Source organism: Crocuta crocuta, unplaced genomic scaffold, assembly GCF_008692635.1.
Source record: "Crocuta crocuta isolate KB4526 unplaced genomic scaffold, BGI_CrCroc_1.0 scaffold53, whole genome shotgun sequence".
NCBI lineage: Eukaryota > Metazoa > Chordata > Mammalia > Carnivora > Hyaenidae > Crocuta > Crocuta crocuta.
The window spans coordinates 2,871,112-2,884,381 of NW_027529432.1; the positions used below are offsets into that span (position 1 = coordinate 2,871,112).

The 13,270-nt window shown below is 53.4% G+C and overlaps 1 protein-coding gene across 2 annotated transcripts; it reads left to right on the forward strand.

Annotated features, from left to right (window-relative positions):
* Positions 1 to 5,026: 5,026 nt before the first annotated feature.
* Positions 5,027 to 13,119, forward strand: TSGA10IP (testis specific 10 interacting protein). 2 transcript variants are annotated; one of them, XM_077759625.1, is made up of 8 exons: positions 5,027 to 5,200; positions 6,135 to 6,268; positions 6,372 to 7,075; positions 7,254 to 7,401; positions 9,336 to 9,506; positions 11,853 to 11,952; positions 12,160 to 12,284; positions 12,982 to 13,119. In XM_077759625.1, exons 1-8 carry the CDS (start codon positions 5,054 to 5,056, stop codon positions 13,103 to 13,105), a joined length of 1,653 nt encoding a protein of 550 aa, XP_077615751.1. In that variant the 5' UTR covers positions 5,027 to 5,053; the 3' UTR covers positions 13,106 to 13,119. The 2 variants fall into 2 exon arrangements, with proteins under 2 accessions (XP_077615751.1, XP_077615752.1); XM_077759626.1 differs by having other exon boundaries at positions 6,168 to 6,268.
* Positions 13,120 to 13,270: the final 151 nt, after the last annotated feature.

Here is a 13,270-nt window from a genome sequence, read left to right on the forward strand (position 1 = left end):
CTGTGTGTGTCTGTGTCCTGATCTTCTCTTTAGGGAGAGGGCCACCCATATGACCTCATTTTACCTTAATCACCTCTTTTAAAAAATATATTTGTTTATTTAGAGAGAGAGAGTGAGTATGGGAGGGGCAGAGCGAGAGAGGGAGAGAGAATCCCAAGCAGATTCCATGATGTCAGCACAGAGCCCGATGTGGGGCTCAGTCTCACAAATAGTGAGATCATGACCTGAGATGGACAGGAGTCAGACACTTAACTGACAGAGCCACCCAGGCGTCCCCTTAATCACCTCTTTAAAAGCTCTCTTCCCCAATACAGTTACATTCTGAGGTACTGAGGGTTAGGATGTCAAAGTCTGAATTTAAGGGTGAGGGGCTATCAGCCCATAGCAGATGATGAAGGTTATAAAGTGCAGGGGCACTTGGGGAGCTCAGTCAGTTAAGTGCCTGACTCTTGGTTTCAGATCAGGTCATGATCCCAGGGCTGTGGGATTGAGTCCTGTATTGGGTTCCACGCTGAGGGTGGAGCCTGCATAAGATTCTCACTCTCTCTTTCCCTCTACTCCCCTTCTCTGCTTGCACTCTCTCTCTAAAAATAAAATAAATTAAAAAAAATAAAGTGATATGTACAATGGGAAGAAGCAGAGTAAGGGGTTGAATGTGTGTTTCTGGTACAGGTTGTAGTTCTAAATAGGGTTGTCAGGGTGGGGTCTCTGAAAAGTTGACATTTGAGCATGACCTTGGAAGAAGTGGAAGGACTGAGCCACACAGACATCTGGGGAAGAGCATCCAGGTAGAGGGAAGGGCCAGCGCAGAGGTGAGACCCTGTCTGATGTATCCCAGGGAAGAGCTAGAAGTGAAGGGTTGGTGGTGGGATAAGCAGTGAGGACAAAGTGGGAAAGCCAGTGGAGTTGGGGGCCAGGTGACCATGGGCCATTGTAGGACTTTGACTTTGAGTTTACAAAACCATTGCGAGTCACATCTACAAGGAGGCTGCCATCAAAACAAAATAAAATGCCACCCCCCCAAAAAAAAAAACAGAACATAGCAAGTATTGCAAAGATATACAAAAATCGGTACCTTGTATATTGCTGGTGAAAGTGTCAAATGGTGCAACCAACTGTGGAAAACAGTGTGCTGATTCCTCAAGAGATTAAATAAGAATTACCATGTAACCCAGCGCTTCCACTTCTGAGGACACGCCGAGAATGGAAAGCAGGGACTGGAACAGAGAGCTGCGTATCCACATTCACAGCAGCGTGGTTCCTAGCGGCCGAAAGCTGGGAACCACTCAAGTGCCCATCAACAGATAAATGAGTAAACGAAATGTGTTTGGCCTTACAAAGGAAGGGCATTCTAACACATGCTACAACATGGATGGATCTTAAGGACATTATACTAAGTGAAACAAGCCAGTTACAAAAAGACAAATATGTTAGGATTCTATTTATATGAGGCTCCTAGGATGGTCAAAGACAGAGAGACAGAAACCAGAATGGTCATTGCCAGGGACTGGGGAGATGCGGAGTTATTATTTAATTAATGGGGACAGAGTTTCAGTTTAGGATGATAAAAAAATGTTCCAGAGATTGATAGTGGTGATAGTTGCACACCGGTTTATAAATATATTAATGCCACTGAATTGTCCACTTAAAAGTGGTTAAGGTGGTAAAGTTAGGTGAGCGTTGACAGTGGTGTGAGCTCAGGTGGTAGAAGTTCTCCAATCCTGAATACACTTTGACATGAGGGTGAACAGTCAGATAGGATGGAGAAGATAAAGGGGAGTGCAGGATTTGCTCAAGGAACTAAAAGGATAGGGTCCCGTGAGTGGCTCTGTCGGTGAAGCTTCTGACTTAGCTCAGGGCATGATTTTGCGGTTCGTGGGTTCAAGCCCTGTATTGGGCTCTGTGCAGACAGCTCAGAGCCTGGAGCCTGTTTCAAATTCTATGTCTCCCTCTCTCTCTGCCCTCCCCCATTCAGGCTCTGTCTGTCTGTCTGTCTGTCTCTCTCTCAAAAATGGATAAACATTAAAACAATTTAAAAAAAGAAACTGGAAGGATAGATAATCACGTGGGCAAGATGGGGAGGCCTGTGGGGAAGACAGAGAGCTCAGTTTGGGACCCAGTACACTGGAGATGCCTAGTAGACGGAGCAGAGGAGTGGAGTGGAAATTTGGCATATGGAAGAAAGGAATCGAGTTCCGAGTGTGAGAGAGATGCCAGGAGTACTGATAACTTTGAGACTCATTTGCAGGTAGAAGGAATTTCAAAGAGGAGCCTGGATGAGACCACCAGGAGCGTGAGTGTAGACACAAAGGACCTGGGCTGAGCCTGCTCCTGGAGGGGAGGAGGAGCCAGCCAGGGAGCTGGGGAGGAGAGGCCAGAGAGGTAGGAGGAGCCGGGGCATCTTGGGTTAACAACAGGCCCGGTGGCTGGTGATTGAAGCAGGAACAGGGAGGGCGGCCTCAGGGAGAGGATCCAAGAGAGAACAGGAGGGGGAGACTGACGTTGGCAATTGAGATCGAGTTGACCGGTCAACTCTGCCAGGAGGTTCTGCTGCCAAGGGGAACTGAGAAGTAGGGCAGTCCTAGGGGAAGGAGAAGTGAGGTCAAGAGAGCACATTTGTGTTGATAGAAATGATTCCAGAGACCGTGAAAAGTTGCCGAGGAGAAGAGGCCGATTGCTGGAGCCACACCCTTGAGCAGGCAATAAATGAATATATATGAAGTGTGCATGTAAGTAGAGTGAGGGCACAGTGCCACTTTGGTAGTCTTTGTCAGGGGACATTTTAGCAGAACCCTGAAGGAAATGGGAGAGTGAGCCACAGGGATTCTGGAGAGAGAGCATTTCAGGAAGGGGCAGCAGCAAGTGCAAAGGCCCTGAGGTGGGACTGACTGGCATCCTGAAGGAACAGTGTGGTTGGACCAGAGTGAGTGATGGGGGACAGTGATGGGACCTGCAGAATCATGCGGCAGACAGATCAGACAGAACCTAGGAGGCCATGGTGGGGACTTTGGGTTTTACTCTATGAGAGATGGGATCCATTGGAGAGTTTTGAACAAAGGTATGACAGACTCTGGTCTTAACAGGATCATTCTGGCTGCTGACAACAGAAGAGTCGGCAAGAGCAAAAGCCAGGCGAAGGGGTCAAGTGATCCAGAGGAGAGCCAGTGGTGGTTTGGGGGGAGCGTGTTCGCAGTGGAGGTGGGGAGAAGTGGCTGGATTCTCCATGAATCCTGAAGGGGGCACCCGCAGGGTTTGCTAGTGCCTGGGGTGTGGAGTGTGGGAGACAGGAATGCAGGATGCTGCCAGTTCAGTTCAGTTTGGGCCTGAACAACAGGAAGGATGCATGTGGCCTTGACTGAGATGGGGAGAGTCTTACTTTCAACATGTCAAGATGCTCCTGTGTCATCCAAGTGGGGTGTCAAGTGGCTGTCAGCTATAAATCTGGATTTTTGGGAGAAGTCAGGGCTGAGACATGTACACTTGGGGGTGGGTGGAAGGCGGAGGATGGCTTGTGTCAGACCAGATGAGCTCCCCTGAGAAGTGAGAGTGGCTAGAGAAGGAAAGAGTCTGTACGCCCCTCATGAAAATACAGACCCGAGAGACTCAGACCTGCCCTCTGACAAGGAAGGAAGTGGCCCAGAGCTCATCCAGGAAATCAGCTGGGCGGGGTCTGGAGAGGGCCTGCTCTCTGCCTGTGAGCTTCCACGTGACGTTAGGGAGGGGAGGCAGTTGGGTGGGCATGGCCGCCCACCGGAAGAAGCAGAGTTAGCCTATTTTAGGGAGAAAAGATCTTCACCTGAATCATTATTTGGGCTGGATGTGCACACTGTAGAGGTCCTGCGGGATGGAGTCTGAGAGCGGATGAGGGTCCCCAGAAACAACGCTCCGTAGGGCATCTGCTGGGATTCCCTTCCTTTACCTGCCTCACTGGGGCTGCACCGTTGGCTATGTGGCCACAGCTCTCACACGGCAGTTAGGATGGGCTGTGGGAATGTTCTATGTGCACCTGTATATATTAACTGACTTAACTCTCGCTGTGACCCCAGGAGGAAGATGCCATGATAACCGGCCCCACGCTGCCCAAGAGGACACAGAGGCACAAGTGGAGCTGGGATTCGAACCCAAGTGCTTCCTCTGTTCTCTTAACCATTATCTGCTGCTACCTCCCAATAATGGGCAGTTATCATTAGCGGTAATAAGGACATTTATGGAGTGCGGTGCCTTTATGAGTTCATTTGATCCTTGCAACAAACCTATGGGATGGGCCTGTGAGTTACAGTTTTTCAGAGGGGAGAGGTGACTTGCCCAAAGTCACAGAGCTGGTGCGAGGCCAAGCCAGGCCTCCAGCCCGGCCACTTGGTCTCCAGGGTCTCGGCTTGGCACCACATCCCTGCTCTGCTGCTGGTGGTGTCCCATGGGGATTTAGCATGACAAGGCTTTTTGGTGATGCTTAGAAGTGTAGGATAAGATTTAAAAGCTCCAGGTCCCTCTGGAGCCTCCTCTGGGCCCGGGAGTGCCTGCTGCCTCCCTCCTGGGCCTGGTGTTCAACTTCCTGGCCTTTCTTGCCCCTTCAGGACCTGGGGGGGGGGTGGGTCATATGATTTGAACAAGATCTTGTTGGGAGAGTTCAGCATGACTCCCATTAAACCTCATTTGGGGCTGAGGGGCAGCCCAGGAGGCAGGTGGAGGGAGAGTGCTCACCTCAGGCGTCACCCGGCCATCTTCATAGGGTGTGAGGACCCTTCCAAATGATCTTGAGGTCCCTTTCACAGACAGATGGGGAAACACAGGCCGAGTGAGGGCAGGGGACTTACACCAAGTCAACAAAGAGTCCCGCAGGGACAGGGCTTGGCCCTGGGTCTCAGGACTCCCCGCCTTGGATCAATCCTCAGCATCTTGCTGAACTTCTCCTTCTGGAAGGAAGTTGGCCTCACATACCCTACCTGACCCTTCCTGGCCTGCTTTTGGCCAGAGCCCTTGAGACTGGCTGAGGACCGGTTGCCATAGAGATGGTGGGGAGGGCAGTTCCAAGGCTGGCAGATGGGAGTGGGGGATGGGGAAGGACACCAACATGCAAAACACCCACCAACAGCTGATCACGACGACTTCGGGGAGACCAGGGCAGGACACGCAGCTCCAGGCTCCAGTGACGACCACAGGGCTGCTCAAGTTTCTGGCAGACACCCCGCAGGCTGAGCAGGTGAGGGAGGGCCTGTAGGAGGACTTCCAACTGCCTGGAGGCAGGCTGGCTGCCTGGGGTCCACATAGGCCAGGGCTGCGGAAGGCCCTGGAGAAGCTATGAGATGGAGCCGAGGCCCAGATGAGAGACAGGGAGGCCCAAGGCAGGGCTGGAATCATAGGGAAGCCTATCAGGTTCAGGGTGAAGATGAGGAAAACACCCAGGGATGACTCTCAGTCTTCTGGTGGAGTGATTTGGGGTTCACTACAGGAGGGGGAGGGTTTGCAGGAAATCATGAGTTTCTTCCACCTTGACTTAGCAACTCCGGGACCCCATGGGGCATTCAGAAGAGCTGCCCATGGTGACAGATCTGGGCTCTGGAGACAGACTTACATGTTCAGGTCTTGGCTCCACATACAGGCTGGGTGACCTTAGTCAACTGATTTCCCCTCTCTGTGCCTCAGTGTTCTCATCTGCATGATAGGGGTAATAGTGGAATATAGGTTCCTTGGGAAGGTTAGATGAGTTAACACATGAAAATCCTGAGCACCCAGCAGGTTCTCAGGAAGTGGCAGTGGTTGCTATTTGAATACTAAGAACTGAGATGGTGATCAGTCAGTTATAGTGATAACAAGAGTCCAGGGGCACCTGGGTGGCTCAGTCAAGTAAGCATCTGACTTCGGCTCAGGTCACGATCTCATTGTTCATGGGTTCGAGTCCCATGTCAGGCTCTGTGCTGACAGCTCAGAGCCTGGAGCCTGCTTTGGATTCTGTGTCTTCCTCTCTCTCTGTCCCTCTCCCACTTGCATTTTCTTTCTCTCTCAAAAATAAACATTAAAAAAAAAAAGTCCAGGGGGCCAGCCAGGGTGCACAGAAGAAGGGGATCCCCTGAGGGAGGTGTGAGGTGGTCCAGGAGGCTGCTTGGAGCTGGGCCTCCTCTCCTGTCTTCGCCCAGCGGAGGCTTGGGAGTGGTGATGGTGTAATTCAGGGCCAGCAGCTGAGGTCTCGGAGTGCAGGACAGACGGCAAAGAAGGACCGGAAACCCAAGGCCCGGGACAGGAAAGAACATGGCTCTGCTGAGGCTGAAGAGTAAGCAGCTGTGTGACCGGCTGGGTGGGATGCTGGGTGTCAGGCCCCACTGGGGGCCTGCATCCTGACTTTGACCCTTGCCCCCTGTCCTGTCCTTCCTCAGTCTCATCCCCTCTACTCCTCGGAAACCCTCCTTCCCCTTCCAGTGGGCCTGGGAGAGCTTCTTCACTGATGGTCAGACCCTGCTACAGTCTGGCCACCAAGCCCTCCCCTTGCCCCGAGCAGTCATCCAGCTCAAGGCCAGGCTCACGTCCACAGCTGCCCACCCAGATGCGCACAGCTTCCGCTGGAAGACAGAGGTGCCAAACCTGGAGAGGACCCAACAGCTCAGGGCCTGGGGCTGGATCCCCATCCCTTCTGGCAAAGGGGAGAGCCAAGAACTGAAGGCCCCCAGTGAGTGTGACCTCCAGCCACCTGGGAAGAGGTCAGGCTCAGGATCGGAGTCTGAGGAGGGTGCCGAGCTGGAAGCCTTGGGTGCTGAGGAGGCCGAGAGGGATATGAGTCCTGGCGAACTGCCCCAGCTCCTCAAGAAGGGGTTGTTCTTGGAAGAGGAGTGCTTTGCAGAGGTGACAGAGGAAGCCGAGGAGGGGGAGAACAGGGCCACCCATAGAAGGAAGGCTGGTTCTCAGAGAAAGGGGCAGAGTTCTGGCGAGGACACCTTGGATGAGGGTGACCCACAGCACAAGAGCAGCAGCTCCAGCTCCGGCCTCCGAGGGCTGCAGAGGAGGAAGTCAAAGACCAAGGAGCTGGAGGAGCCATGGGGCCTGGAGAAGCTAAAGAGGCAGTTACAGCAAGAGTTGGACTGTGGTGAGTGTGGACTTCAGTGTTTGGGTCCCCGGGGAAACTACACAGTGGGGAGAGAGGTTGGGGAGCCAGCAACCTGGGCCAGGAGTTCAGACAGGGCTGGGCTGGGCTCCAGATACTGGGTAGGATCACCCAATCGGCTGGGATAGGGCTACTCTCTGACTTGTCCCACTGTGGATAGGCCCTGAAAAGCAGCCTTGGAAGGCTTTGCGGGCTGCTGTCCAGGCCTCCAACCGGAGGGGGAAGACCTACCCCTTGGGAGATGAAGAGACTTTCCCGTTTGCCAACTTTCCTAACCGTACCTTCCACAAACGACAGGAGGCCACCAGGTAAGGCGGAAGAAAAAGGGGAATAGGAAGAAAGAACAGGAAGCAGAGAAGGAGCCAGTTCTCCAGAGATGTTGAATCATTCATCCTCTCATTCATTCCTTCATTATCCTTTCTCCAATCTTTGGATCATCCAGTCTTCTATGGATCCATCCACCCACCTACCCATCCTCCCTCCCACCCATTCATCCATCCATCCCACTCATCCACCCATCTCTGTCTGCTTGGCCAGCCGTCTATTGATACAAGCCAGTTTTCATTCATTTCACCTCTTCTATCTCTCAATTAATCTATTAACCAAGTGATTAATCCAACATATATTGAGTATCTACTCATGGGTCCTCAGGATGTAAAGATAAAAACACTTGGCCCCAGCCCTAAGAAGCTCAAGGTCTTCTGGAAAAGGAGACAGAAGGGCAAGACAGCAATGAGGGCAGTAGAGTTAGACAATTGCTATACTTGGGGCTTGAACAAAAGACAATGGGAGCAGAGGGGGAAGCCTGGGAGGAGGGCACAGTTGCATTGTCTAGTGAGGGATGATAGGGGCCTAAACCAGGTGGTCGTGTGAATGGAGAGAGGGGGGATCCATTTAAGAGATACTTGGGGGCTGGATCAGCAGGTCTTGGTGACTGGTTAGAAGTGGCAGGTGAGAATCCACTCAGCACTCTATGAGCACCCCCAATTCTTGCTTCCCTTGCTTCCCAGTATGCTTAGGACAAAGCCGATTCTTGGTAAGGAGGCTCCTGTCTCCCATGTCAGCCAGTCAGAGTGCTGGAATGCCCCATGCTCTCCCGCCCTTCTCTCCCAGAGCTGCCCCTCTTCCTCATTCACCTACGTAACTCGGATGCATCTTTCAATTTCCGAGTCAGGCACCCACCCTCCAGGAAGCTCTCCCCTGTGCTTGCCTCCGCCACAGCTTTGGCCACACGGCATTGCATTGGGGTGCTGGGGTACCCTTCTATTCCTGTGTACAGACTTAGAGCGCCCCGAGGACAGGTACAGATCTTACTGATCACGGCCTCTCTGGTTCCCTACACAGCACCTGGCACCTGTGAGTGCTGGTGCTCAACAAACATGTGAATGACTGTATCTACCCATTTATTTGTCCAACCATGATTGAATTCTGTATGAAGTCACGAACACTGAGTTTCTGTTTAGATTAAGAACTTCTAAGTGCTGGGGATACACTGGTGGTGAAGAGGAGAGCTGAGGAACCCTGCTCTCATGAGGCTTACATTCTACTTGGGAAGAAGGATAATTAATAAAGAAATGAACAAGATATATCACTAGAGGCAGAAGGGGTGGTCAGGGAGTCTCTCTCTCTGACTTTTGAACAAAGACCTAATTGACAAGAAGGAACTGGCCATAAGAGCTAGGGGAAGACTGTTCCAGGTGGATCTAGGTGTTGTCTATTCAACCGTCCACACTATTCATCCATCCCATCATCCATCCATTGATCCCATCACCAATTTGTTTCTGTTTCCCATCCATTCATCTATCTGTCTGTCCCTCCAAACAAAAGACATGAACCTAGTTCCTACCAGAGATGGGGGTCAGAGAGAACAAGATCTGGCCCCTGCCCTCAAGGAGAGCTGCTTTGCAAGGAGAAGTTAGCGATACAGGTGGGGTCACAGGTGCACCGAGCCCACAGGGCTGAGGATGTTCACAGCTGGGGCACAGAGCTGGCTGGAGGGGGGAGAGGCCTCCAGGAAGAGTAGGGAAAGGTTCCGAGGGGGGGCCTGAGGGCCAAGCCCCAGATGCAGCTCTCATCATGTCAGACTTCCGTGACAAACCCCATTCCCCAGGCCTTTGGCTCTCTGGGCTCCTGCGATCCCTCCCTCGGGCCCCCACACCCCACTACCTGCTCCTGGTTTCTGTTGAGACTGCTGCCTCCCCCAGACTTCTCCCACCCTCTTCTCTCCCCCTTCCTACCCAAGAAGCCTGTTGCAGGCCTGGGAGCGGCAGCAGCAGGAGGAGCAGCAGCGGGCCCAACTGCGGAGGGCCCGGGAGCAGCGAGTACAGCAGCAGGTGGCTCGTTGCCTGGCGGCCTATGCGCCCAAAGGGAGCCAGGGGCCGGGGGCCATCCAGCGCAAGCTGGAGGAGCTGAGGTAGGAAGCCTGGGGCTGGGGAGGGCCTGGGGGGTGGGGAGAGGGCAGGGGAGGCAGTGGGAGAGATGTCAGATGTCAGACGAAGGACAAAGGAGACACAGGCCTCACCTTCCCTTGGGTCTGAGTCTCCACAACAGTCCTCCAGTCCCGGGAGGCAGGCCAGGCCACTGGGCAGCGCTTTGCAGATGAAGACACTGAGGCACTCGAGAAGGAGGGGTTGAGCCGAGGTCACCCATTTAATAACACCAATCCCTGCAGCTGTCAAAAGTTCACGGTCAAAATGTTCTACATTCGTTACCACTCGTTTTAATCTTGTTTTTTTGACTTCAAAAACCAGGGATGCTTATGACAAAAAAACTCCAATATTCCTGAAATAGCATAGCATGCAAACAGAGCCTGTGATCTCACCGTGGGGACAACTGTTGTTTGCCATCAGGTGAAGAGTCACCTGTTTTATTCTCTCCCTGTATTTTAACCTTCAAAAGAAACAGGCAAACGTGTATTTAAAAGCAAATCTATTTTAGACTCATGACAGGACCATGTAGTGGGCATTAGCATCAGTCCGATAATTCGACAGAGGAGGAGGCTGAGCTCAGAGAGCCTAAATAATTTGCCAAAGATCACGAGTGAGCTGCAAAGCTAGGGTTCCAACTCGGGCAGCCATTTAGCCACGCCGCTACCTGGCTCCGGAGTGTTCGAATACCCAATCTGTGGATAAAGTGTGCCAACATCTTCCCCCTCAAAGCCCTAGCTAGTGAAACAGACAACACAAATAAATATGGCCACCAGTGCCATTGACACTGAGCACCTACTGGATGTGGCTGGCAGCAGGGTAGATCTTTCCAAACTCATCTCCTTTCATCCTGGGAGAAGTGCGAGGTCAAGGTTGGGTGGAGTGCTGCGGCGAGACCAGAGGGCCTCTACCCTGCAGTGGGGCCGCCAAGGACTCAGTGGGGTTCTGATCACCTACTCTTCGAGGCTCAGTCTTATCATTCCCAATTTCAAAGATGAAACTAGGGCTCTAAGAAGTCACGGGTATTTTAAAGGAATCCTTGGCCAGTGACGGAGGAGATGCCTTCATCTCGCCAGACCTCAAGTTCATTGTTTTTTTTAATAAGGCAGGAAGCCTAAAGTTCAGAACTCCGAAGGACAGATGTGAGTGAGAGGAGTGTTTCCCACACACCTCTTTTATTTTCTACTTGAGAGAAGACATATGCCGTGGGGTCTCTCAGCCCTTACAGTCTGTGAATTTTGCTCTCTCTGAGCTGCAAAAGACTGCCCTGCGCAGGAGAGGCGGGCTCAACAAAGGTCGCCCTGTGGTAGGAAGGCTATGTGACTTCCTTTCCTTCCCAGATGTTGGACAGGGCTGATATCCACTCACAAAGCTCCCTTTCTGCCTGGGTCTCCAAGACATGGACTTCTCTCAATTCTAACAAATAGCCTCAAGAATCAAGCAGGAAAAATATGCATGACCTCACAGGCGAGACAGAGACCCGAATGCCAGCTCGGACTCCCCACCCCCACCCCCACCTTTTGTAGCTGCTGAAATTACCTCTTGAGTGCTGAAGACTCCATCTTGCAATAACTTCGTTTCCTGGCCATGGGTTTTCAAGTTCATCTCTTTTTCTCGAATGGAGGAGGGTTCCTTCCCTGGCACGTAGCCAAGGATCCTGGCCCGGCAAGGCAGTGTTTTTCCATGGGGCCTCGGCACATTTGCTAGAGGTCCCGAATGAGTCCTGGAGTCTTGTCTGCTTCTCCCCTCCCGTCCTGTGTGTGGGTGCTGCAACCAAACCCTGAGACCTCTCCTGCGTGCTTCACAGGATTCCTGGCCCCGTGTGTTAGCACGGCCGGCGGGCCCCTCCTGCTGCCAGGATACCTGGCTTGATGAGCAGACACATTTCAGCCAAGTCACAATCTGGGTCTTTGTAAATGGATTTGTGCTTCCCCAGTGGAATCTTGATCTTTTCAGGACGCAGTCTTTCATCTGCAACATATTTCTTTTGTTCTTCCATCCCATTTTCCAAGCCACGTGCTTATCAAAACCACAGAGAATGGTGGCAAGCTTGTCTAATCCTTGCCATAACACACAGAAAACTGAACCCAGAGCCCAGACTGGGGTCCTGCCCAAAGCCACAGCCAACAGCCACCGCTTCTGCCGCACAGGCACAGTGTGAGAGGGTGGAAATGCAGGGAGGGGAGAGGCTGTGCAAGCAGATGCCCAGTGGCTCCAAAGCCGGGCTGGCCCCTCGCCCTTGGGGTGCCTGGGAGGCTAAGACAAGCCCCGGCTGTTGCGAGTGGGGATCGTCGCGTTCGTGGCTGGCTGCCCAGAGGTCCGTCTCCCTGCAGGCGCCAGGAACGGCAGCGCTTTGCTCAGTACCAGGCAGAGTTGAAGGACATCCAGCACAGGGTGCAGGCCCGGCCCTACCTGTTCCAGCAGGCCATGCAGGTGAGGCGAGGCGCCGGGACCAGCATACAGCCTCCCTGAGAACAGCGCTTCTCATTGGCTGAGCGTGTAGGGATGGAAGGTGAGAGTGGGCCCCCTTAGGTAGGACCCCGGGGCCACTGCCCTTCTGGAAGCCCTGGGACCTTCACACACAGCACCACCCATCCCCAGCAGCCTTGGTGCGGAGCAGGACCCCTTCTCTTTCTCCAGGTCAATGCCCGGCTCACGGTGACTCGTCACTTCTCCCAGGTGCTGTCGGCACTGGGACTCAATGAAGAACAGCTGCTAGCCGAAGCAGGCAAGGGGAACGCAGAGGGCAGCTCCAGGAAACCCAGGTGAGGCCGTCTGGCTAGCCAAGGAACCGCCTACAGGGAGAGGGGCGGGGGCACTGCCAGTGCTCTGGGCCCTACACGCTTTCCACTAGCCACGGCCCTGCCCACCTCCAGCCTAGGCTCGACATCTGGGGAGACGCTGAGAAAACTCGCCAGCAGCCATGCTGGTCCGCCCTGAATCTAAGTCCTGCTGGCCCACCCCCTCGGCCTGAAGGACGCTGCCTAGCTCTAGCGGTCAAAAGGCCCTTCCCTGGGCCCTGCCCTCCAGGTCACCCGAGGAACACAGGATCGGGGTGATGTTCTCCAGATCCTGATAAAGAAACTAAGGACCTGAGGGGCAGGGTCTTGTCCAAAGCCACAGGAGCAGATAAGCAGCAAAGCCAGTCTAGGAATCTGTGGCCAAGTGAGTGGCCATATACCAAGCCCCCATTATGGGGTGGGGCCGCACAAGTCACCTCCTGTATACTGTCCCTTGTGCTTTAGAACAATGTGGTGCACAGCAGGATTATGAGGCCCATTCATAAGTATACTGAGGCTTGGGGGGGGGCGGAAATCACCTGCTCAGGGTCTCACAGCAGAGGAGCCAGATTGAACCCCCATTGTCAATGATGGGACTTCCCCTCCTACAGCCCAGGTCTCCTTGGGCATGGGGGTGGGGAGCTAGAAACCCACGGTCTCTACCTATGTCTTCATCTTTAAGGAGCCACAGGTCAATGGGGGTGAAAATGGAGCACTCTTCTGAAAGCTCCCCAAAGACAGAAACCGCTGGAAGCCAGCCCAACAGGCACTCCACTCCAAGCCCAGACCAAGAGGATAATGATTAAATGCTTTGTGGAAACACACTGTGTAATTTCTGGTGGCGCTGGGAAGAGGCTGCAGGTTGGGAGTAGGAGGTGGCAAGTGGGCAGGCAGCGGGCTTAGCTGGTCCCATCACCCAGGAGCTCTGGCTGCTGGAGCTCCCCCCCCTTCCCCCGCCTCCGCCCGCACCC

What these genes read in the sequence shown, in the direction of transcription:
- TSGA10IP (XM_077759625.1), top strand. Translation starts at nt 5,054, where the DNA reads ATGGGGAAGGACACCAACATGCAAAACACCCACCAACAGCTGATCACG. An exon ending in ACACCCCGCAGGCTGAGCAG is followed by an intron (nt 5,201 to 6,134) that starts GTGAGGGAGGGC and finishes GTCTTCGCCCAG; the next exon opens with CGGAGGCTTGGGAGTGGTGA. An exon ending in TGTTCCAGCAGGCCATGCAG is followed by an intron (nt 11,953 to 12,159) that starts GTGAGGCGAGGC and finishes CTCTTTCTCCAG; the next exon opens with GTCAATGCCCGGCTCACGGT.